Source organism: Apium graveolens, chromosome 2 (assembly GCF_009905375.1).
Source record: "Apium graveolens cultivar Ventura chromosome 2, ASM990537v1, whole genome shotgun sequence".
Taxonomy (NCBI): Eukaryota; Viridiplantae; Streptophyta; class Magnoliopsida; order Apiales; family Apiaceae; genus Apium; species Apium graveolens.
This window is the reverse complement of record NC_133648.1, coordinates 233,456,748-233,479,528: the sequence shown is the minus strand read 5'-3', so window position 1 is coordinate 233,479,528 and position 22,781 is coordinate 233,456,748. Positions and strand designations below refer to the sequence as shown.

The 22,781-nt window shown below is 34.9% G+C and overlaps 3 protein-coding genes across 3 annotated transcripts; 1 reads left to right on the top strand and 2 right to left on the bottom strand.

Moving 5' to 3' along the window:
* Window positions 1-2,155: 2,155 nt before the first annotated feature.
* On the top strand, window positions 2,156-2,714 carry LOC141697714 (nudix hydrolase 25-like; the record flags this gene model as incomplete). Its single annotated transcript, XM_074502222.1, has 3 exons — window positions 2,156-2,241; window positions 2,426-2,537; window positions 2,613-2,714. Coding segments are annotated over 3 exons (300 nt in total), but the record flags the coding sequence as incomplete, so codon positions are not given.
* Window positions 2,715-10,721: 8,007 nt separating this feature from the next.
* Window positions 10,722-11,390, bottom strand: LOC141697708 (stamen-specific protein FIL1-like). The gene is made up of 2 exons (XM_074502211.1): window positions 11,084-11,390; window positions 10,722-10,945 (listed from the first exon to the last, which is right to left on the bottom strand). The coding sequence occupies exons 1-2, from the start codon at window positions 11,388-11,390 to the stop codon at window positions 10,938-10,940; spliced, it is 315 nt and encodes a 104-aa protein (XP_074358312.1). The 3' UTR covers window positions 10,722-10,937.
* Window positions 11,391-11,969: 579 nt separating this feature from the next.
* On the bottom strand, window positions 11,970-15,632 carry LOC141708183 (putative methyltransferase PMT15). Its single transcript, XM_074511684.1, has 6 exons — window positions 14,774-15,632; window positions 13,540-13,750; window positions 13,082-13,379; window positions 12,600-12,989; window positions 12,438-12,515; window positions 11,970-12,341 (listed from the first exon to the last, which is right to left on the bottom strand). The coding sequence occupies exons 1-6, from the start codon at window positions 15,494-15,496 to the stop codon at window positions 12,098-12,100; spliced, it is 1,944 nt and encodes a 647-aa protein (XP_074367785.1). The 5' UTR covers window positions 15,497-15,632; the 3' UTR covers window positions 11,970-12,097.
* Window positions 15,633-22,781: the final 7,149 nt, after the last annotated feature.

Below are 22,781 nucleotides of genomic sequence, written 5' to 3'. Positions count from 1 at the left end.
TTTTATATTTGATAAGCATTTTTCAGACTACTATAAATCATAGTTCTATTACTTATTTTAAAATTTTCTTTTCCTATATAAAAATTTAAATGTTATATTTTTATTTAAAAGAAAAAATATTTCAAATTATTTATAAAATCATACTTTACGGGAGCTTTAAAATGCGTGTCGATCCCCCGTCCCCCAATGTAAAGAACCTGGAGGGACGGATGGAGTATATTTTAAATTCTCTCTTTTCCATATCATTTTTAGTACCATTCTTCCAAAAACATTCTAATGATTGACACCCCAAAATGTCAAATTTACTAATTCAATAAAAAAATACATAACAGCAATATATTAGAGGAATAATATTTTATGCACCATTGAGATCACAAATAAATTAGCACCCTATTTTATGGGATGCCAACTTTTGGCATCTCATACCAACTCATTTGACACCCCAATAAATATCTCTTAATTTCAATAGAGTGCTAATAAGGGTGTCAAGTTAAGTCATGCCACATGATAATGACATTGCGGATCCTAATTTAAGAATGCTACCTGATTTCAAATTTGAAAATCCAACTCCCCTCGTCAAGTGTGGGTGATATAGTTTCTCTTCACGCAGTTATGATTGAAATAATATTAAATTACGTAGTCTTTGTCATACTTTACATCAATTTTCAAAATAGTGGTCAAAATTTTAAATTCTCAAAATATTGGTAAACATTTCTTTCGGTCTTTTAAAAAAATGGCTAACTTTAAAATGTTATCCTACATTGATCCTTGATCCTAATTCTAGGCCTCAATTAACAAATCACAATAGCTTTGGTTATAAGTGTTTTCAACAGGTGGGTGCTCTCCTCTATATTTTTGCTAAATTTTTTACTAATGTTGTGTGATGAGGTTGAAAAAATATGGAATTCGGGCACTTGATTGAATTAGAAGAAGTGAAAAAACTGATGATTATTTTAGTTGTGTTTATATCTATTTATTTAGCGATATCATATATTTTTAGTAATAATAAAGATTTGAGTCCTGAGGCGATTTGACGAAATCATTCTTTTAAAAGGCGAAAAACGATTTCAACAATTTATAAAAGTTTAACCACTTTTTTAAAATAAGTGTGAAATACAGCCACCATTCTGTAATTTAGGCTTTAAATATATTATTTAACGGTGAATACTTACCAGGAGTTGACGGCAACCATTGTTTGAAAGACGCAAAAAAAATTGGCCACTTTTTTGAAAATTTGAAATTTTGATCACTATTTTGAAAATCAATGCAAAATACGGCCACCCCTCTGCAATTTATTGTTAGAAAGAATTGTTCGTTTTTTTGAAAGACCATCTCATTGCATAACCCTATCTTCAATGGAAGTAGGAGATCAACCAGTACAAGAAAGGAAAACAACTACTAGAACAGACCAAACACGGAAGGAAAGACAAAGAAATGAAAGCAAAACCTGTTGGGTATAATTTTAAATAGAAGTAACACTACGCGCAACAATGAGGCAGTAATATATATCACAATTAACAAGAACTGGCAATTAACCAAATAACGAAACAAAATCACGAAGGAAAATAACAAGATATAAATCAGTAACTGAAATTGACAAAGAAAGGACTGAACACTCAACTCTATCAGAACTTTACCAAATCTGAAAGAACCAGAACAGCTGAGGCGCCTAGGCTCCAAGAAGTCTAGACTTTTCTTGAAGAAATTATTTCCCCACTTACGCTATGTTGGGTTGCAGCAATATCGGTTCCAGTATACAACAGCTCAAAGTACTTTATCCACAGATATGTAGCACTAAACAGCGACCTGTACCTCAGTTCTCCAAGAAAACCTATGCTATATTCTGTATGTTTGCAGGAGAGGAAGAGAGAAGAAGAAGAAGAAGCTTAAGTTTTCCCGATTGTATGATTACAGTATATTATCATTCTATACGTTTTGTTCAGTATATATATATATATATAACCCAAAAACGTAACTGAATATATTACATTAATTAAAATAGATAATCCACATTGTGCATCAATGGATAATCCACATTGTGCATCAAACGATAATCCACATTGAACTTTAACGGATATTTTCATCAACGGATATTCCACATTGAGCTTCAACGGATAGTCCATATTGAGCTTCAACGGATAGTCCATATTGAACTTCAACTTACGACTTTCCACCAGTTGTAAAAGTAAAAGTTAATCGTCTCTGGGAAGAAGGTGAATGGCATGGACAGGCACAGAAGTGGTAAGTTCCTTGTGTACACATTCATCCTCCTCTTGGAATTTTTTTTGAATGCTACGGATATGTCATTTTGTATTGGCCAGTTTGTTAAGTATATCCAGAATTTGTAATTGCCTAATTGTGAAGTCCAAAATGGACTTCTGTGTTTTACTTTTGTAATGATAAATAAAAGATTTTAAATTAACAGGTTCCTTATGCGACTAATGAAGGATGAAAGCGAGATTAACTTAGCTAGTGGTGAAGTAGATCCAGAATTTTCAGAGTGGAAATGGGCGAACACCGGAGATGTAATTGAGCAGGTATGTTGCAAGCTAGACAAGTCCACAATAACTATGGTTTTTTAAGACATGATTAACATGGGTATAAATGAACAGGCAGTGGATTACAAGAGGCCAACATATGAGGAAGTTATGAAAAATTGCAGGTCTCACTTAGGCGTAAACAGAACACCTACTAAATGTCAGTCAACAAAATAGTGAATTATAATCTCCTGATATGCAAATGTGATCATGTTACCAATAGATTTTATGTTCCTTGTGATAGGATATGTAAAATATTTTAATTAAACATTTCAAGATACTAACTTCAACTCGATTTCTTTCTGGATTACACTAAGAAAATGACTTAGATCCAAACATGAAAGTTAAAGTCCTCATTACAAGGAACAACCTCCAACAATTAGTTTTAGGAAATTATATCAAGAACATGTCTAAAACATGCCTCAAACTTTCCGTTTCCTAACAATCCCCTACAAATCCATACAGAAATGCATATCAGATTTTATCATGACTTGCTTTTCAGAGTCGGTACCCTCCCGGGTTTGAACCCTCCTAAGTCCTCTACTTTGATGGCTACCGGATATAGATGGAATGTTTCACCTTGAATCTCTATCTGTTTGGTGTAATCACACCCCATAGACGACGACAAGTCAAAAGGCTATGGTGCAGATCCACGGCTTTGAGATGTTATGGTCTTGTTTTGATCCTGTTCGTCGAATGCTTCAAGGAATAACCCTTTCTTCTAATTGCAACCACATAATTTATTCTCTTAGCTGGGCATCTCCAAAGATGTACTGCTAACATCTCGTCTTTCGACTTGACCCCATTCAGAGTTTACAAATCCTGACACGGTATTCGGTCCATCAGAATTTATCAAATCTTGATCCAAAACTGTTACAATCAGAGTTATTAAAACTCTTGCTAACTAGCAGTTCAAGTACCTCTTAAGGTTTACAGGGGATAGACTCAGAAACATAAGTATATAAATGTATATGGTAGAGGTACTACCAATTCATCCTTACAACTTGTTATTACCACATTGAATACACTTTTAGGGATATCCTCTTAGGTGTATTGGGTTCCCGCTGTTGAAGAATTATGATGGGTTATCAGCCCCATCCCCAAACTTGATTTAAGGACTACAGCATGCTCAAGCCCTTTAGTGAGCGGATCAACTATATTATCCTAAATTCCTATAAATTATATAGTAATAATCCTATCAGACACAAGACCCCTTATAGACTTTAGTCTAACTTGGATGTGTCTCTTTATTTTAGCATTATATTTTACACTTCTGACTTTGTCGATAGTTGTATGGCTATCACAATGAACAGAAATGGCAGGAAGTGGCTTGCTTACTACAGGTAACATACTCATAAGTCCATGTAACCATTCAACCTCCGTCCCTGTGGCATCAAGTGCACACAACTCAGCCTCAAAAGTAGACCAAGTAATCAAAGTCCATCTAAAAGACTTCTAGGATACTGCTCCACCCGCAAGGGTAAACACATATCCAGTCACTCCATTGGAAACAGATTTCTTAGTTATCCAACTTGCATCACTGTACCCCTCGAATAACCTCAGAAATCTCCGGTTATGCAAGCCAAGGGAAATAGTTCCCTTCAGATATCTAAGAACTTTATCCAGTGCCTCCCAATGAGTCTTGTTTGGACAACTTGTATATCTAGCTAACTTAGATACATAATAAGAAATATTAGGTCAAGTCACATTAGCAAGATATTGCAAACTCCCAATAATCAGAGAATGCATTAACTGAGACACAGGAACTCCTGAACTATTCTTGAATAAGGTAACTTTTGAATCATATGGTGTACTAGCGATTCCACAATTTGAATAACTGTACTTCTCAAGTATAGATTTCTCTATATAATGAGACTGTGACAAAGTTATTCCATCAATTGACTGAGTCAACTTAATCCCAAGAATCACACTAGCCTCACCCATATCCTTCATCTCAAAGTGCCTCTTCAAGAAACTCTTTATCTCGTTAATAATCTCAATATTGGTTCCAAACAACAAGATATCATCCACATACAAGCATACGATCACACAATCATTACCTCTAACCTTATAGTACACACACTTATCACTTTCATTAACTAAAAACTCGAAGTCTAAAACAATTTCATCAAACTTTTTATGCCAGTCTATAGGAGCTTATTTAAGGCCATAGATGGACTTGACTAGTCTACATACTTTCCTCTCATTACCAGAAGCAACAAATCCCTCAGGCTGATCCATATAAATCTCTTCTTCAAGGTCACCATGAAGAAAAACTATCTTTACATCCATTTGATGGATAATAAGACCATGTACATAAGCCAATGCAATAAGCATTCTGATTGTTGTCGTTCGGGCAACTGGAGAATTTGTATCAAAATAATCAATGCCTTCCTTTTGCCTAAAGTCCTTAGCAACTAGCCTAGCCTTGTACTTATCTATTGAGCCATCAGGGTTTAGCTTCCTCTTGAAGATCTATTTACATCCAATAGTAGAACACCCAGGAGGGAGATCAACTAACTCCCATGTTTCGTTTGAAACAATTGAGTCAATTTCACTCTTTACAGCGCCTTTCCAATGCCTTGACTCCGAAGAATCCATGGTTTGACGGAAAGTTAAAGGCTCATCCTCAACATTGTAAGTGATAAAGTCACTTCCAAAGTCCTTGACTACCTTTGCACGCTTACTCCTTCTAGGTTCCCCTACTTCGTTAGGAGTAGAGCTACTACCAGGATCAACACCCACATTTGTCATATTTTCCACATGATCAGGAACAGAACTTGATGTGTGAGTGGGATCATCCTTAGAACTACCCAAAGGTATACCAGTCTTCATAAGGAATACTTCCTCAAAGAAAGTTGCATCACGAAACTCAACTATCGTATTTTCCACAACACCATTTATGTCAGATTTTAATACTAAAAATCTCATAGAAGTTGTGGTTTCAAGATAGCCCAGAAAAATACAATCAACGGTTTTTGGACCTAGTTTCTTTCTCTTGTGTTCAGGGACAAGCACCTTAGCAAGGCACCCCCACACACGAAGATAACTCAAACGTGTCCTACGCTTTCTCCATAATTCATATGGTGTCTTGTCCATATGTTTCAGAGGGACTCTATTCAGAATATGGCAATTCGTATTCAGAGCCTCTCCCCACATGTACTTAAGCAACCCAGAAATAATTAGCATACTGTTAATCATGTCTTTAAAAGTTCTGTTATTTCGCTTTGCCACCCCATTAGACTCAGGTGTGCATGGTGGAGTAACATCATGAACTATTCCATTGCTTGCGCAAAATTCATTAAACAAGGTACTCGTATACTCACCACCTCTATCAGATCTCAAACGTTTAAGTACTTTGCCAGTTTGTGTTTCAGCTTCATTTTTATACATAATGAATTTATCTAGTGATTCATCCTTATGTTTAAGCAAATAAACATAACAATATCTACTACAATCATCTACCTGGATTGGCCAGTTCCTATTTGGAAGGCTAAAATTTCTTAACTGTCGCACTTTCTAAAGGTAATGAAATATCTATAGTGATCCTTAGTCAACACACCACCAAATTCACATATGTTTGAGTACACTAAATCTAACAAGTCTGAATCCCTAACAACATTATGAAAAGGTTTCCTTGTTTGTTTAGCAGTTACACACACTTGACACTTATATTTCTTATTAATGGCGTACTTTGGAATCAACTCTAAATTCATCATATTCTTTAGAGCACCAAAATTTAAATGACCAAGTCGTAAGTGCCACAAATCAGATGATTTTACACAATTAACAAAAGTTGTAACACTATCATTAATAAAACCACCCAAAATGGGTTCAACATTTATCAAAAACAAACCATCAGATAAATAACCCTTGCCAAAGAATGTACCAGTATGAGTAATAACTACTTTATTACATCTCAAAGAAAGTTCAAAGCCATTCTTAACTAAACAACTTCCACTTATAATATTTCTACGGATAGAGGGAACATGATGCACTCTAGTCAGAGATAAAATCCGCCCAGAAGCAAACTTCAGGCCCATATTTCCTATTCCAAGCACATGTGCAGCACTCGCATTCCCCATCGTCACTGTCATTCTATGACTCTGTTGATAAGATACAAACAAGCTAATATCAGCACAAATATGTACATTAACTCCAGTGTCAATCAACCACTCATGTGACAGATAAGTGGAAAGTAATACAGGGTTGTAAGTAACATACCCGTCATCGGTTCCGGAGGAAACAACCTCACCAATGACCATGTTAGCTACAGGCCCACTCGTGGTTCCAAGACCAAGCACAGTATTTGCTTGAGCTACCACTCCAACTTTCTTAGCTTTCTTACTTGGACAGTCCTTCCTCCAATGACCAACCTGTCCACAAGACCAACATGATTTATTCGCCTTTGGTTTCTTAGCCTTGTTCTTGTCATATTTTGTGTTAGCCTTCTTAGTGACTACCTTTCTTTTATGTCCTATAGTCAGTACATTCACCTTCGAGCTCCCATGTTCCACAAGCAACACATGTACCTGTTTGGACTTGTGCTGCTCCTGTACAGAGATGTCCAACATCAAGTTAGTCCATGTGATCTCTCCTTTATATCTTTTCAGGGAGAGAGCAAACTCTTCTCAATATTTAGGGAGCTTTTCAATCACAGACATCACTCGAAACTTCTTAGGCAAGACCATATCGAACTCACCCAAAGCATGAACCAATATCTCAAACTCATGAACCTGTTCGGTCATGGATTTTCCATCCACCAACTTGAAATCAAGAAACCTAGCCACAGAATACTTCTCAAGACCTTGAGAATCAGTTTTATGGGTTTGGTCCAGCTTATCCCATAAGACTTTAATAGTGTAGGCATCTGATGAATAAACATCGAACAAGGTGTTCTCCAAGGCTGCCAAAATGGATGCCCTAGCCACCCCATCCTTCTCAGCCCATAAAGCATAAGCCTTAACAGATTCAGCTTTCTCTTGATCCAACATAAGAGGATTATATTGTACCACTGGCCATAGACCCTTAACCGTTAACCAGAGCTTCATCTTTTTCTGCCAACGAGAAAAAGAAACTCCGCCACCGAATTTATTAGGCATACCCGATAAATGGAAATAGTACCACCAGAACCAGAACCAGAACCAGTTTCAACAGTCTTAGGAACTTCAGTTTCGTTAACCATCTTGCTAATAGAATATAACTGATAATCTCTTCAAGATTGTTGGGTATAATTCTAAATAGAACTAATACTACGCGCAACAATGAGGTAGTAATATATATCACAATTAACAAGAACTGGCAATTAACCAAATAACGAAATAAAATTACGAAGGCAAACAACAAGATATAAATCAGTAACTGAAATTGACAAAGAAAGGACAGAACACTTAGCTCTATCAGAAGCTTTATCAAATCTGAAAGAACCAGAACAGCTGAGGCGCCTAGGCTTCGAGAAGTCTAGACTTTTCTTGAAGAGATTATTGTCCCCACTTACGCTGTGTTGGGTTGCAGCTACAACAACTCAGACTTCGTCCATAGATACGTAGCACTCAACAATGACCTGTACCTCAGTTCGCCCAGAAAACCTATGATATATTATGTATGTTTGCAGGAGAGAAAGAGAGAAGAAGAAGAAGCTTAAGTTTTCACGATTTTGTGATTACAGTATATTATCATTCTATACGTTTTGTTCAGTATATATATATATATATATATATATATATATATATATATATAACCCAAAAACGTAACTGAATATATTACATTAATTAAAATAGATATTCAGACTTAAATTGCATTTAATGAATATTTCCAGAAACGTAACAGTCAGCCCATCAGGATTTAGCCTATCAGGATTTGCACTTAGCATCAATGGATAATGCACTCAGCAAATCCATCAATGGATAATCCACATTCTGCATCAACGGATAATCCACATTGTGCATCAACGGATAATCCACATTGAACTTCAACAGATAATTTCATCAACTAATAATCCACATTGAACTTCAACGGATAATCCACACTGAGCTTCAGCAGATAATCCACATTGAACTTCAACGGATAATCCTCATTATTCTACAGATTCAGTATTCACATTAAAACAATTTAATAAGTCAGTAAATATTTTAATTAAACATTTCAAGTTACTAACTTCAACTCAATTTCTTTATGGATTACACTAAGAAAATGACTTAGATCCAAACATGAAAGTTTAAGTTCTCATTACAAGGAACAACCTCCAACAATTAGTTTTAGGAAATTACATCAAGAACATGTCTAAAACATGGCTCAAACTTTCCTTTTTCTAACAAAACTTTGCTGCACCAAGGCATGCGAGAAAACTACTAGGACATAACTACTAGAGCTACTAGAACATAACTTAATCTAAAGGAAACTGAAAGCTACATCATAACCAACTAGAACGACTTCATGCAACAAGCAGGGCCGTTCCATTCCATATAGGAGGGCCGTTCCATTCCATATAGGGGCCTAGGGCGAATCGGAAAAAAGTGCCCTAATTATTTTCCCTAATCCATAACCAAAAGTACTCATATTTATATGTTAATGTCACTTAGCAAAAAGAAATGTTAATGTCACCCATTCACCTAGAAATAACACGCATATACCGCCAAAAATTATAATTAAAAACACACAATCTAGAGCATAGCATTACACGGATTTTGAGCAATCGATCAATTTGATCTTTTCAAATGCTCAATGACGACAATTCAATAATAGAATTCAAAACATAAAACAAGTACAACTATTATGAATATCATCTATAAGTTATTTGATATAAAATTAGAAAAAAATGCATCTTACAACATAATTTATATTTCATTTATATAATATGTATACTGTTAATTAACATGTGAGTTTATAGAATGTCTCGTACGGACTATAAAGCTAGTATAATATAACATAATAATGTCAATTATAATTATTAGTAAATATGATATCAATATTAACTTAAATTAATATTTGGTAAAATAGAAAAGCGAAAAATAGGCTTATATCTGGATCACGTTAAATATGATAAATGCATAATATAACGAAATTACGAAAGGAAAAAATTGAAATAACTTGAGAAGAAAATTATCATTCATAAACTTAATAACTCTAAACCAAATAATACATTGATAATTCAAATAAAATTATATTATTAAATCTTAAACCAAACCTATAAATTAAAAATGAAAAGCTCAAGTTTGTAAATTTTGAAATAACACACACTAAAACTTAGAACTAGAAAAGTACAGAAACATATTTATAATATTTTTTATTTTTATATGAAATGTATGTATATATATTATTAAATTTTTCTGAATTTTGGGCCAAGGCGATCGCCCTCTTCCCCTCTCTCTGGCCGGCCCTGGCAACAAGGCTGGCCAGATCTCAACATAAGTGGTAGCTCATCAAAAGAGATCGAAACTAGTCTTCTAGTATTCATTGAAAAATACTCTGTCGAACACCATCTGTGTTAAGTGAAACTGCAAACTCTAATTTGAAGAAGAGAAAGGATGAAACAATTGTTATGACCCAGACAACACAGATTTTCACTAGTCTTGGTCTATTGTTAATTTTTGGATTTGTCCTCTCTTTAGGGATGGTAGTATATTTGAAAACTGGGTGCTTCATGTTAGTGATTAGTAGTAGGACTTTCTAGTGTTTTTAGTACACGATACATTTTATTTAAGTACAAAAACAAGCATTTGATGGATCATTACAACTTACAACCACTCACTGGCAAAGTGCTCAAGGAAATTCACCCAAAAAAAAGTTGATGACTGTTAAGTTAAGTTTGTGGTTGCAAGCAAGGAGCAAAACAGAGTATCCTGATATGTTTAGTGAACTCATTGATATCTTTTATGCCCGAAAGCTTGTGATTGCTGAATTTTTTATTTTTTTGCATATTAGGCTTGAAACTCTTACACTCGATCTGCTCCGTGCATGTCTTCCAGTCGTATGGGTCTCTGGTTTGTTTTATGTTGTTTAAGTCGGTTTATTTTATAGTTGTTTTCAAGTAATTACGGTTTATATGTATTCTTGATCCTTCAATTCATTAGGCATAATTTCATGGTCATGAATATATAGTGCTGAATAGCATAGTAGGCTCAGTGCAGCTGGAGGACATAAATATATTCTACACGGGACTCATGCTAAGAAACTTGTTCCATATTAGTTATAACGGAAACGTGTTCTCTTGGTTTTATTTCATCATTATTGTAGAGAGAGCTCTCATTGATCTACATTACATAAGTACGCTTGAGTGCAAATCTGAAGCAAGCACTGTCAATCAGTGAAAAAAGAGAAGACACGATATGAATACTAATGCAAAGGAAAGCATGACAAAGTTCTTGCACATTATTTTTTGAACATCCCTGTGCTTCCACCTCAGTTTGCTGCAAACAAAAAAAGGCATAATGCGCTACATGTTAGTAAGGAACAAACTTATTGTTTAACAATGTTTTCAATGACAGTTGAATTGGTTTAGTCGTTCAGAGCGCTGTTTTGTTTAGTACTTTAGTGTAATAATTTACCTGAGCAAGTCAGTGGAGGGAGGTTGCAGTGAGTAGGAATCTGAGCAGCAATTCGGAGAGTGTTGCAGTAGCAGTCGTGGTCTACGGTCTGTAGGGCAGCACAGCAGTCTGAACTGGGCTCACTGTTTGCACCAGGCACGACAAATGGTGCACACGTAGTCAAGCTGCTAAGTGTGCCTGAGCAATTAGCCCCCTGTGCCTGGACTTGATGGTCACTGATTTGGAGCAGAACTGCAATCATTGCAACTACAAGCACCGTTGTGATTCCAGAGTTTAGAGAAACAACAGACCTTGTAGATGCTCCCATTTCTCTGTAAATTTTAATGCTCCTTCTGTGTTCACTACTTGATGTTTGATTTACTTCTTGATGATCTATAATTCTTGGAATGCAACTTCTATTTATAGTTGCGTTTTAAGGTGTCCAAAGCAATACAACTAATGATGCATGACTCATCTATTCCATGTTTTGAGTTCAGTAGGTGTTGCATGTAAATCTGCTTGCTTTCTAGTAACTGATAATGATTCATCCCGGATATCATCGAACCCTTATCTCATATGAACTCTGTTCATGTCATTCACTTAATCCTCATACATATCTTTTTGTTCATATTTAATATTTTTTATAAAATTTCATCGGAATTCCTTTGAGATGAAAATCTTATTCCACTGCTTTGTTTGCCTATTTTAAAAGTTTACAGTATCTTCCAGGTTTGTACAAGAAAAGAAATCAAGTTATGCTGGTCTATAATGAAACTTACAATGTAAAATGAAGGTTAATCTGTTCCATTTCATAGCACATAATTTAGTTAAACACCCCCCCCCATCCCCCTCTCTTACATCAAATCAATTTGTATGTGTCACATCTAAAATTTGCAAAAACCAAAAGGAGAAGGAATAGAAATTTATTATAGTCTTCAAAGAACCGAAACTATTAAACAAATAAATATATATAATTTAAAAAACTGAAAAAGACTACTAAAAATGTAATTCTGATCCACTTTGATCTTGAATTTGTTAGTTTATCTGCTCATTACTATTATCAGGAACAGCAGGGGCTGTCCAATATGTTTTCACTGCAAAGAGAAGTTTTTCCCTTTCTAGAGGTCCATCTTCATGATCAACGATTCGACTTTCCCAGTTCATTCCATCAGCAATTGCCTTCACCTTCACCAATATATCCACATCATCTCTTACTATGATGCTTCCTTCTGGCCTTAAAATTCTATCCATTTCCAGCACTATATCTTCCATCTCACATCTGTCAGCATCATGAACATATCACACTGTAAGTTTTCCCTTCTATCGGTAATGTATTAATTGAACTTACTAATGTAGCTATGAAATATAAGCTTACCTATCCTTGTAGAGGGTGAATACTGAATCAGCATGAAGCAAATCATATGTTCTTGGATATGTAGACATTGCTTCACACCTACAAGCAAAATAAAAATATGATTAAGCTACATTATAATTTTCAGAACAGTATTTAGCAAGCCAATACAAAATTTAAAATTACCAGTTTTGATATGTTCCAATCAATCCACGCTCAAACACAACTCCAAGTGTATTGACATCAGCCTCAACAGGCACTACGTTCATAACCCACAATGGATCTTTGATTAGAGCAGCAGCAAATCCTCCCAAGTATGCATTCATGTCTAAAAGATTTCGGTATCTTCCAGCTTGTCCAAGTTGGCTATTCACACTTTTGTAATAAGAGACTCTTCTTTTCCACAGCTCTCCATTGTTCTGGAAATTTTCAGCTGTAACTCCTTTAACTGTTCCTTGACTTATCCTTGGTGGAATAGCATTGAGTCTTGCTGGCCACTTCATCAATTCACCTCCGGCTACTTCATCATCTGAGACCTCAGGCAAAGGAACTAAACAAGTCTCTATACTCGTATACCTGAAAATATTTATTGGTGTATAATTTTATCAATTAGTCCTGTTTATGTGGATTTTTAGATAAGGAAGAATCACTAGTAGTGTAGCACGAACCAGGCCTCATCGGGATTCTGAGCTGCGCAAAAAGGAGGGTCTTGAGTACTCTTCTTGTTGAGTTTGCATTCCATATGATTTAAGGGCTTTTGCCATATAGCAATATCACCCCTCTCAATAAACTTTTTCCAGCAAAGGCTCTTAGCTACGTTCTCGATACCATTTTGCTCAGCATTCAAATCCTCCTTTGTTCTCTCCCATCCTTTCCAGTACTTGTTCCAGTTGATTGGAGGGCCAGAGAGAATCCAGAATCCACCAGGCCGAAGAACTCGATCAACTTCGATCAAATAAGCACCATCTATTCGACAAGACAATAAAAAATATGAAATAACAGGTTTAGTTTAACTATGAACATCTAACTGGAATACAGCGAAAATGTGCAACAAATTCGCTTGTCATAATAGACACATGTTGCGAAATATTTGTAGGTGATTTTGGGTTGACAAGTAGTAGAATACCATTTTGGCCCCAAGGAATGAGGCAACGAGAGCAATGAGCAATGTCAAAAGCTCTTGAAGGGTAAGGAAGCCTTGTCGACGACATAACTCCAATCAATGCAGGAACACCACGCTCAAGGGCAAACTGGACTTGTGCTTCATGAGTATCTCTGGGTGCAAAAGACAAAGGAAGAATGTCTCTTGACATTAAATAAGCTCCCCAACTCGCAACCTGCATCCCACCACATCCATCATTAGTATCTTAATAACAGCTTTTCCATCGAATTTCCATTATGCTAGCTGATTATACTGCAACTTTTTTTTAACACAGGGCAAGGTCCAACGGAATGCGACTTTAACTCAATTGTTCCGAATTCTATACAAGTGCATGATGTAACTTAGCAATAACCACATTTGTTCTTTACTGATGACATACTTCCCCCTTTCTAACCAAGTAAAAATGAATTCTTGTACTTATGCAGAAAAACAATAATAATAAAATAAAAATACTTGTACCAACAGAGCAGGATAGGGAATATGGGAGATTCAAGTGTTCTACGATCACATGGACCACATTATTAGTTTAAATGCTTGTGCATGGAGTTTAGTGAAGAAACAACATTAGATACAAAGCTCCTTTTGTATTTTAGCCCCCGACTTATCGTCACCTGCTCACCACCACTAGTTTATGCTGATAACGTAAACTCAGATTTCTCTATTATTAAACTAACTACTCTAACTGAGATTAAAGATCTTGCTTAATACTCGTTTTCGAGATTTGCACGTAATAATTGACTAGTAATTTTGAATTCCAAAAGAGTACACCATCTCGATTACTCTGATTTTGACCATTTATCTATTATTAATCCTATACTCTAGGCTAGCTACGGTAGTACAGTAGCTAGCCAGACTCCAAAACAATAAATATATTTACAATGTCCAACTACTGCTCTCCAAAATAAGGTGCAGAAAAACTTTGCTAAAAAATCCTGCTCTGAGTTTTGGTTCGTTTGGCCTAGAAATTAAACCCTAACCAAATTCAATCGGTTTTTGAAAATAAAAATCAAATTTGATAACCAAATGTAGTACTATCAAAATTTCATTAATATATTTAGATTTTTGTAATGGAACTATTACCAAAAATGTTAACGACAGATGTAAACAGCTATTGCGCAATTAAAACATTACCATACCGGAAACATAGAAATTGACAGAATGCTAAAATAATAAAAAAATGGAATGTTTCGAAAATTACCCCACAGCCGGTATCAATGGCAGTTCTGATGGAACCATCTTTGAGATTGATTAACTTGCCAATATCATCAATATAAGCATCTGCACCGTTCGGAAACATGGTCCCTCCGCCAGGAAATCGGAACCGTTCACCTTCGAATCGAATCCAGTTTTGTATAGCCTTTTCCACCGTTAATTCTTTGTGTGGAACATTAGCATACCAGGCCAAATCTCTACTCACGGGCCACTTGAATGGTGCCCTGTATCCGAAAGGTGCAGGGATTCTGCATTTTAGTAACTCTTTCTTCTCGGGACAATGTCTTTCCCTGTAAATCAACCTGTCCCTGCTAAACTTCAAGGATCTTTTTTGGTCCTGGCAGGGCGTGTACTCGCTGAATTTTATGTCACAGGCCGGGTATGACCTAATGACCTCTTTCAATACAGGTACGTCCTCGGCTTTATGGTGAGCCGAGAAGTCGAGAGAGGACGAGAATGAGGATGAGGATGAGGATTGTGTGACGGTTGTTTCAGCAGGGAGACAAGGGATTGTGGCTGCGAGATTTGAAGTGCTAGTGGAAGTAGGTGCAACACCATTATGCTGCCATGCACCGAGGAAATAAAATAACATACAAAGCAAAGCTATTAAAGGGTAAAATTGTGTTTTTTTCCAGAATGGAACTGGACGAGAATTTGGTTTTGTAGTTGGTGTGTAGTAATCTTCTTGGTGCACAACAGGCCCTGCCATGCTTAAACTACTACAGAGACTACAAAACACTGCTCTCTCTCTCTCTCTCTCTCTCTGTGAATATATAGGAGAGAAAAACAGGGAATAATGGAGGGGTTTGAGATTGGGAAGAAACAGGCTACGAACTGGTCGACATACAAGAGTATATATATGTCAAGTTGAACATGTGGATGTGAATTTTCAATTTTATCTAGAAAAAGGATTTCAATAATAAAAATGTACTACCAAAATCAATTATAAAAAAGAACACTGATTGAATCAGAGAGTTGGGCCATACTGAATGAGATGTAAAGGTCAAAATAAAAACTTGGGAACAAGGAAAGTATTAATACCTAATGTGTTTGGGAAATGTCCGAATATTACTGACTATACACACAAATTTAGACAATGATACAGTAGTTTCCAGCTGCATACCAGGTTTATTTAAGTAATTCTGTTATATAAATTGATTTTGAGGAATATTAATTGATAGATAAATATTTACATTTGGATATCTTTTATACTTTCGAAGAGATCCATACATAAACTTGAATGTGGAATATTACTACTGTAGCAAATTACCAGCAGCCCAATACATTAGCAAAAAAAAAAAAAAAAAAGTCAACGATTTTTAACAGCTATGTTACAAAAAGTCCATGTATGAATAGCACCATAACACGAGCATGATCTGAAAAAGCGGAGTATATAAGGTAAAAGGGGACATGTGCAAATTAATTGAAAATCCAAGATGGAGAGAGGTAGTAATAGCTTAGAAACACCTGATTATAGCATTTTCAAATATATAGAACATTTACCTAAAAATCATTAAATACATACTCCATCCATCTCATGCATCAGTCTGAGAGAGAAAAAAGTGATAAAAACATTCATTTGATGTAGCTGTTCTAGTTTTGACACCTGCATTAGGATTTCCAATAATTAAATCAGGTGTATGTGTTTTAGTCCACTTCCTTGCAGATGGAAGATTTTCTCTAGATTGGATGCTCCCCCATGATCCATGCTGTCTTCATCAACATTTTCTGATTCTCCCCCTGAAATTATGCTCTCTGAGTTGAATCCTTCAGAATTTGAGTTTCCAGAAATATCAGCACTTGAGTTTCCAGAATTATCAGAACTTGGCCCATCAGAACTTGATGAATCAGAACCTGAAGAGCTTGTTATATGTTCTGATGCTTTTTGAAATGTGGTTGTATCTTCAGTATGCTCCCCCTGCACAGGTGCATCTTCCTTTGGCGGAGTCACTACAGTTTCAATAACATCAGAGTTTAATTCATCAGAGTTTGCAGTATCAGGATTTAGACTGTCAGGATTTACAGAATCAGAATTTAAAACTTCATTTTCAAATCTCAGCTGATCATGATCATTGAAATCTTCAAGTCCAGTAATCTTCTTATCATCAAAAGATACATTGATAGATTCCATGACAACCCTTGTTCTTAAATTGTAGACTCTGAAGGCTTTTGTGAAAAGTGGATATCCAACAAAAATTCCTTCATCAGCTTTTAGATCAAATTTGGATAGCTGTTCAGGATGAGTCTTAAGAACAAAACACTTGCATCCAAATACATGAAAATACTTCAGATTTGGCTTCTTTTTCTTCACCATCTCATATGGTGTCTTTCCATGCTTGTTGATAAGTGTTGCATTCTGAGTAAAACAAGCAGTCTGCATAGCTTCAGCCCAAAAATAGGTTGGTAACTTTGCTTCATCAAGCATAGTTCGTGCTGCTTCAATAAGACTTCTATTCTTTCTTTCAACAACTCCATTTTACTGTGGAGTTCCAGGAGCAGAAAATTCCTGCTTGATTCCATGTTCTTTGCAGAACTCTTCCATGATTAAATTCTTGAACTCAGTGTCATTATCACTTCTTATGATCTTCACAGAATCTTTGACCAACTTATCCAGTTGTTTGACATGATCAATCAAAATGGATGCAGTTTCATTTTTTGTGTGCAAGAAATACACCCATATATATCTGGTGAACTCATCCACTATGACCATAGCATATTTCTCCTTTGCAATAGACATGACATTCACTGGACCAAATAGATCAACATGTAGTAGGTGATAAGGCTAAAGAATTGATGATTCAGTCTTACTCTTGAATGAAGATTTTCTTTGTTTAGCCTTCTGACATGAATCACAAAGACCATCAGGAGCAAATACTGGTTTTGGCATTCCTCTCACAAGATATTTCTTGACTAGTTCATTTATATTGTTGAAATTTAAATGAGAGAGTTTCGTGTGCCAATTCCAGCCTTTTTTAATTGATGCTCTACTTAACAGAAAAATTGCAGAACCATTAGTAATTGTTGAAAGCTTGGTTTAATAAATGTTACCATGCATGTATCCTTTCAGAACAACTTTGTCTGTAGATTTGCTTACAACTTCACAGTGTTCTTCAAAGAAATCCACATGATAACCTCTGTCACAGATTTGACTAACACTGAACAGATTGTGTTTAAGTCCTGAGACCAGAGCTACTTTTTCAATGATGACATTTCCAAGATTGATATTGCCATATCCCAGTATTTTTCCAATGTTGCCATCTCCATAAGAAACACTTGGGCCATCTTTCTCCACAAAGCCTGATAGCAGGACTTTATTTCCAATCATATGTCCTGAACATCCACTGTCCAGAACTAGGATATTTTTCCTGTTGCCCTGCAATCACAAAGACCACTAATGATTAGTTTTAAGGACCCAGACTTGCTTGGATCATTTGGCCTTATTAAGTTTGTTAACATTTGCAGCGGATTTAGCATCAGAGTTCATGTTAACATTTTTCTTATCAACATTTACACTATCAGACTTTGTATCAGAACTTACACTAGAAGGAACAATGCTAACTTTCTTTAAAGAAGGTTTTATTTGATAATAATCATAGTACAAACTATGATATTCTTTACAAGTATAAATGGAATGCCATAAACTACCACAATGAAAACAAGGATTTTATGGCCAATATCTAACAGGCTGACTCTTAACTCCTAACTTTGAAGGTAAGGAGTTTATGTTCTTATTCTTCCTGCAAAAAGAAGCCAGATGGTTAGAATTTTCACAGTTATGACATTTCTTTCTAGGAGCATTAGGAACAGGCTTATAATCACTACTTTTATTCACACCTTCCTTTCCATTCCTATTTTTCCTAGGTGGCTTTACCTTGTTTACATTCTTAACATCTTTCAGTTTATGCTTAAACTGCTTCTTTGTCATTAAACCTATGTTTACTTCAGTTGGCTTACCCTGTTTTGGTTTGTCAGAAGTTAATTTCTCTTTAACTCCTGATTTATCATTATCAGACTTTACAGCTACAAACTTAACAGGATTTACCTTTGGCTTTTGTTTAACAACTATAGGCTCAATCTCTACAGTTCCCTTATCATTCTTATCACCTCCATAACTTAAGCCTTCTTTCCAGTTTCCATTACTGAACAAATTTTGAGTTGTTCTGCCAGAGTTAGTCCAAGTCCTGATTGTAATAACCGGGAAAATTATGTGAATATTATATGTTAAATAAATAAATATTATGTATTTTATAAATTTGAAGTAATTATTTCCATGATATGAGATGTTATGGCTGTTATGTGTATTTCTGTGCGGGCCAGAAAATTTTTTGATTAATCAAAATGTGTTTAAACTGCAATTATATGAATCAATATGCAATTCGAACTCTTATTTATTCGCATATTTATTAAGGTACTCGCTTTATTTCATTTTACGCATGTTCCAATACATTTTATGTGTTATCGGGATTTTCTGGTAATTTAGGGATCGTTTTCGTTTTTCAAAAATCAACGGACCGGGACCCCACCGGGACGTCAAACCCCACAAAATCGATGTTTTTATTTTTATAAAATTATTCGTATTTCAAATATCCTTTCTTTTTGTATTTTTAAATTATTCACAATTTTCGGGGAATTTTGACATTAATTTTGTATTTTATCATTTTTAAAATTATTCCCTGTAATTATTATTTTGGGGCTTAATTATTGTAATTAAAGGATAAAAACACCCTTAATTAATTTTGGGGATATAATTTTATGATTAATATAAATAGCCTATTATTCTTTTTATTTCATTTTAATTTTATTAAAAACAATCACCAAGAACATATTTGGGGGTAAAATTCATTCAAGAACACAAATCCAATGATTTCGGGAGATTGGTTGATCCTCTGTTGATGCTCTACATACCAAAACAATCCTCTCAACGAGCCCGTCATTTTGGTACCAATTTCATTAAGTAAGATTGATTATTGATTAAAGTCGATTTTTCAAGTGTATTGTTTGAATTCATATTTGATTATGGAAGGATTGTTTAATGTTTTTGATGGCGGATTATCGTTCCTGGATTTCTAATAATCGATTTAGTATATTCATATGTTAATTTTGGTTGAGATTTGAGTAAGCTTGAGTTTATGGTTTTATCAGATTTTTCAATTCGGATTTCTGGGATTGTTATTGGTTCTTGATTGATTTTGAGTTTAGGAATAGATTATAGAAGTTGCCAGCTTCATTTTGGTACCAAGAACGTAAGTTTTGGTGCATAAATAAAGCTTTTCGAAGTTCACCGGTGGACCGCCGGATTTTGCTTCGTTTTTGGCCGGGAAATGATTTCCCGGGATTGATTGAAGATGGGGACGGTTGAATCACGTTCCTGAAGGTTCAAGGAATGATTTGGTGTTGAAAAACAAAAATTTCGATAAGTGTTGGGGGGTGTTATGGGCTCGCCGGACCGATGAACTGCGCCGGCCGTTTTCTGGGCAACCCAGAATCCGGCGGCCTATTCTTCAGGTCCCGGCCACCCACCACCATCCCACGCCCCCGTTTGATCGGGTGGGGAAGAAGGCAGCAACTCAGAAGCTGTTTCTGAGTTTTATTTATTTTATTATTTTATTTTATTTTTTTTAAAAGTCAAAATTCTATTTTAAAAATTCCGAAAATCCTTTTTAAAATACCAAAAATAAATTAGTTAATTATTTAATAATTAACTGTTATTTTAAATTCCAAAATTATTTAATTTTTTATTATTTTAGAAAATCAAAATTTGATTTAATTATTTATAATTTATTTTAAATAATTATTTATAGATTTAATTAATTGGTTAATTTATTTAATCAATTAATTTTATTTATAAATAGTTAAATAAAATATAATTATTTATAATTAATTCAAATAATTCTTAAAATTATTTTTGAACTTTTAAAATTTATATTTAGGTATTTAAGAATCAATTAATATTATTATTAATTGATTTAAATCTATTTATTTCTTATTTTATTCATAATAATTAAACCGTTCGTCCGTTTAATACGAAACGAACGCGTATAGACTCAGAAAAATATTGCGCTTTCAATAAAAATAATTTTGAGTCCTAATTTCTTTTGTATTGCAATGTCATTTGATTTGTGCATCAGTTTGAGTCGGTATTTGATCGATAAATGCTAATATTGACCTGATTTTAATTCTGAATGCCTTAGGACGTATCTTTTAATGATCTGACTTATGTGTTACATGAAATATGTGATTACGTGTTATATGAATGCCATGATTATGTGTTACGTGATATGTATGCTATTTGTTTACAGTTTTAAAATGTCATGCTTAGTTATAAACGATCGGGTAGATGTCAAGACGTATAGTTACGTCGATTGAGTTTGGTTCTGTCATTTAAGGTAGTCCTTTTGTTTATAGAATCGAGTAGCAAGGAGTGCGGTCAAGTGTTAGACGAAGATAGTAGCCAGCAGCTATAAACAGAGTTATAGAGAAAGGTTATTGAGCATACCAGGCAAGTACCATTAACTTCACTTATTGTTCAGGTGACGTTTATTTCGAATCATATTATGCAAGTACCTATATCTTCATTTATCATTCAATTGATATTGACTCTGAACTTTATTCTTTCGATTTCCATACTATTCTAAGTTCAGAATGGTTAAACGTTTTATATTTTGCTATAAATTACTCTATACAGTGGAACATTGAATTGAGGTTAGCGAATAACTAATTGTTCTAGTTATTTCGCCATCAATTGTTAAGATAACTCTGGACCATGAGAAATGGAGAGTTATATGGTTAAGGATGTCCTTTGGTTCGGCTCCTTTAATCAAAATTTTTTATGGATTGGATGAATGCGTAAGTGACTGGGACGGATGGTCCAGCGGAGGGCTATTTCTATGTGTTGTATAAAATATTATGACACCATTGTTGCCACAGGCGGGTATATTGCCTTTTTATTTGAGTACTCATATTTTGGGGACATGTTTCTATGAATCATGACCTTGTGCTATCACACGGGCTAATCAGCATGTGATAGTACGTCCGTCGGAGTTAGATTCCAATCTAAAAATTATCGTTTATTGTTGATAGCTTGTGAAGCTTTATTATTGATCAAATATTACTGCTTTTATCCTTTTGTTCAGTTATTATCAGAATGTGGTTTATCATTTCAAGTACATTTTATATTGCTTGCTGAGCATTTCTTTCGCTCATACTTGTTTATCAATCTAATCTTTCAGCTAAGCCAGAGCAGGCTTGAGATCCAGGTTTGGTCAGAAGTCGAGTGCTTGTAAATAGTGGTGTGTATTCCAGGTAGACTGTTTTGGGACGCTTGGATAGTCTAGAGGTTTGTAATAAAATTTGAATAATCTGTAAAACTAATTAGACTTATGGTTTGTAATAATATTTGATTTGTATTAGTGCATGTTCCATACTATAACCTGTGATCGATCCAGTGCAGGTAAAGGGGTCGTATTTATTATATTATTCCGCTGTGATTATTTTATTATAATTTAGTGGCAAGTGACCCCCAAGTCTAGACCCCGGGTTTGGAGGGCGTCACAGGTTAGTTTCAGAGCTATAGGTTATGGTCACTGAAACAGGCGTAGGATTGTCATAGATGAGTCATAGGAAGATCACATAAGATAGGCGCGTGTAGTTTAGCTTTTATAGGATTAAATTTAGGTTATTGGGTTAGGTTATAGTTAAGTTATTTAAGTTCCCTGTTTTGCGTTTAGCTTTAGGCCTTATGTCATTGCCCTGCTATTTTGTTGGTTTAGTTAAGATTTAAGCAAGGATTTAAAAGGGTTGGATAATTCGGAGTAAATTTTCTTTGTGTTATTATTCTTGAGATAATAAGCAGGATTATGTGATAATCATGTCGCTTGTGTTAATATGGTAATAAGTTTATGATATTATGGGAAGAGATATTGTTTACGAATTTTGATATGCTAAGGAATTGCTACATATTTGACACAATGCTTGACAGATTATTATATATGTTG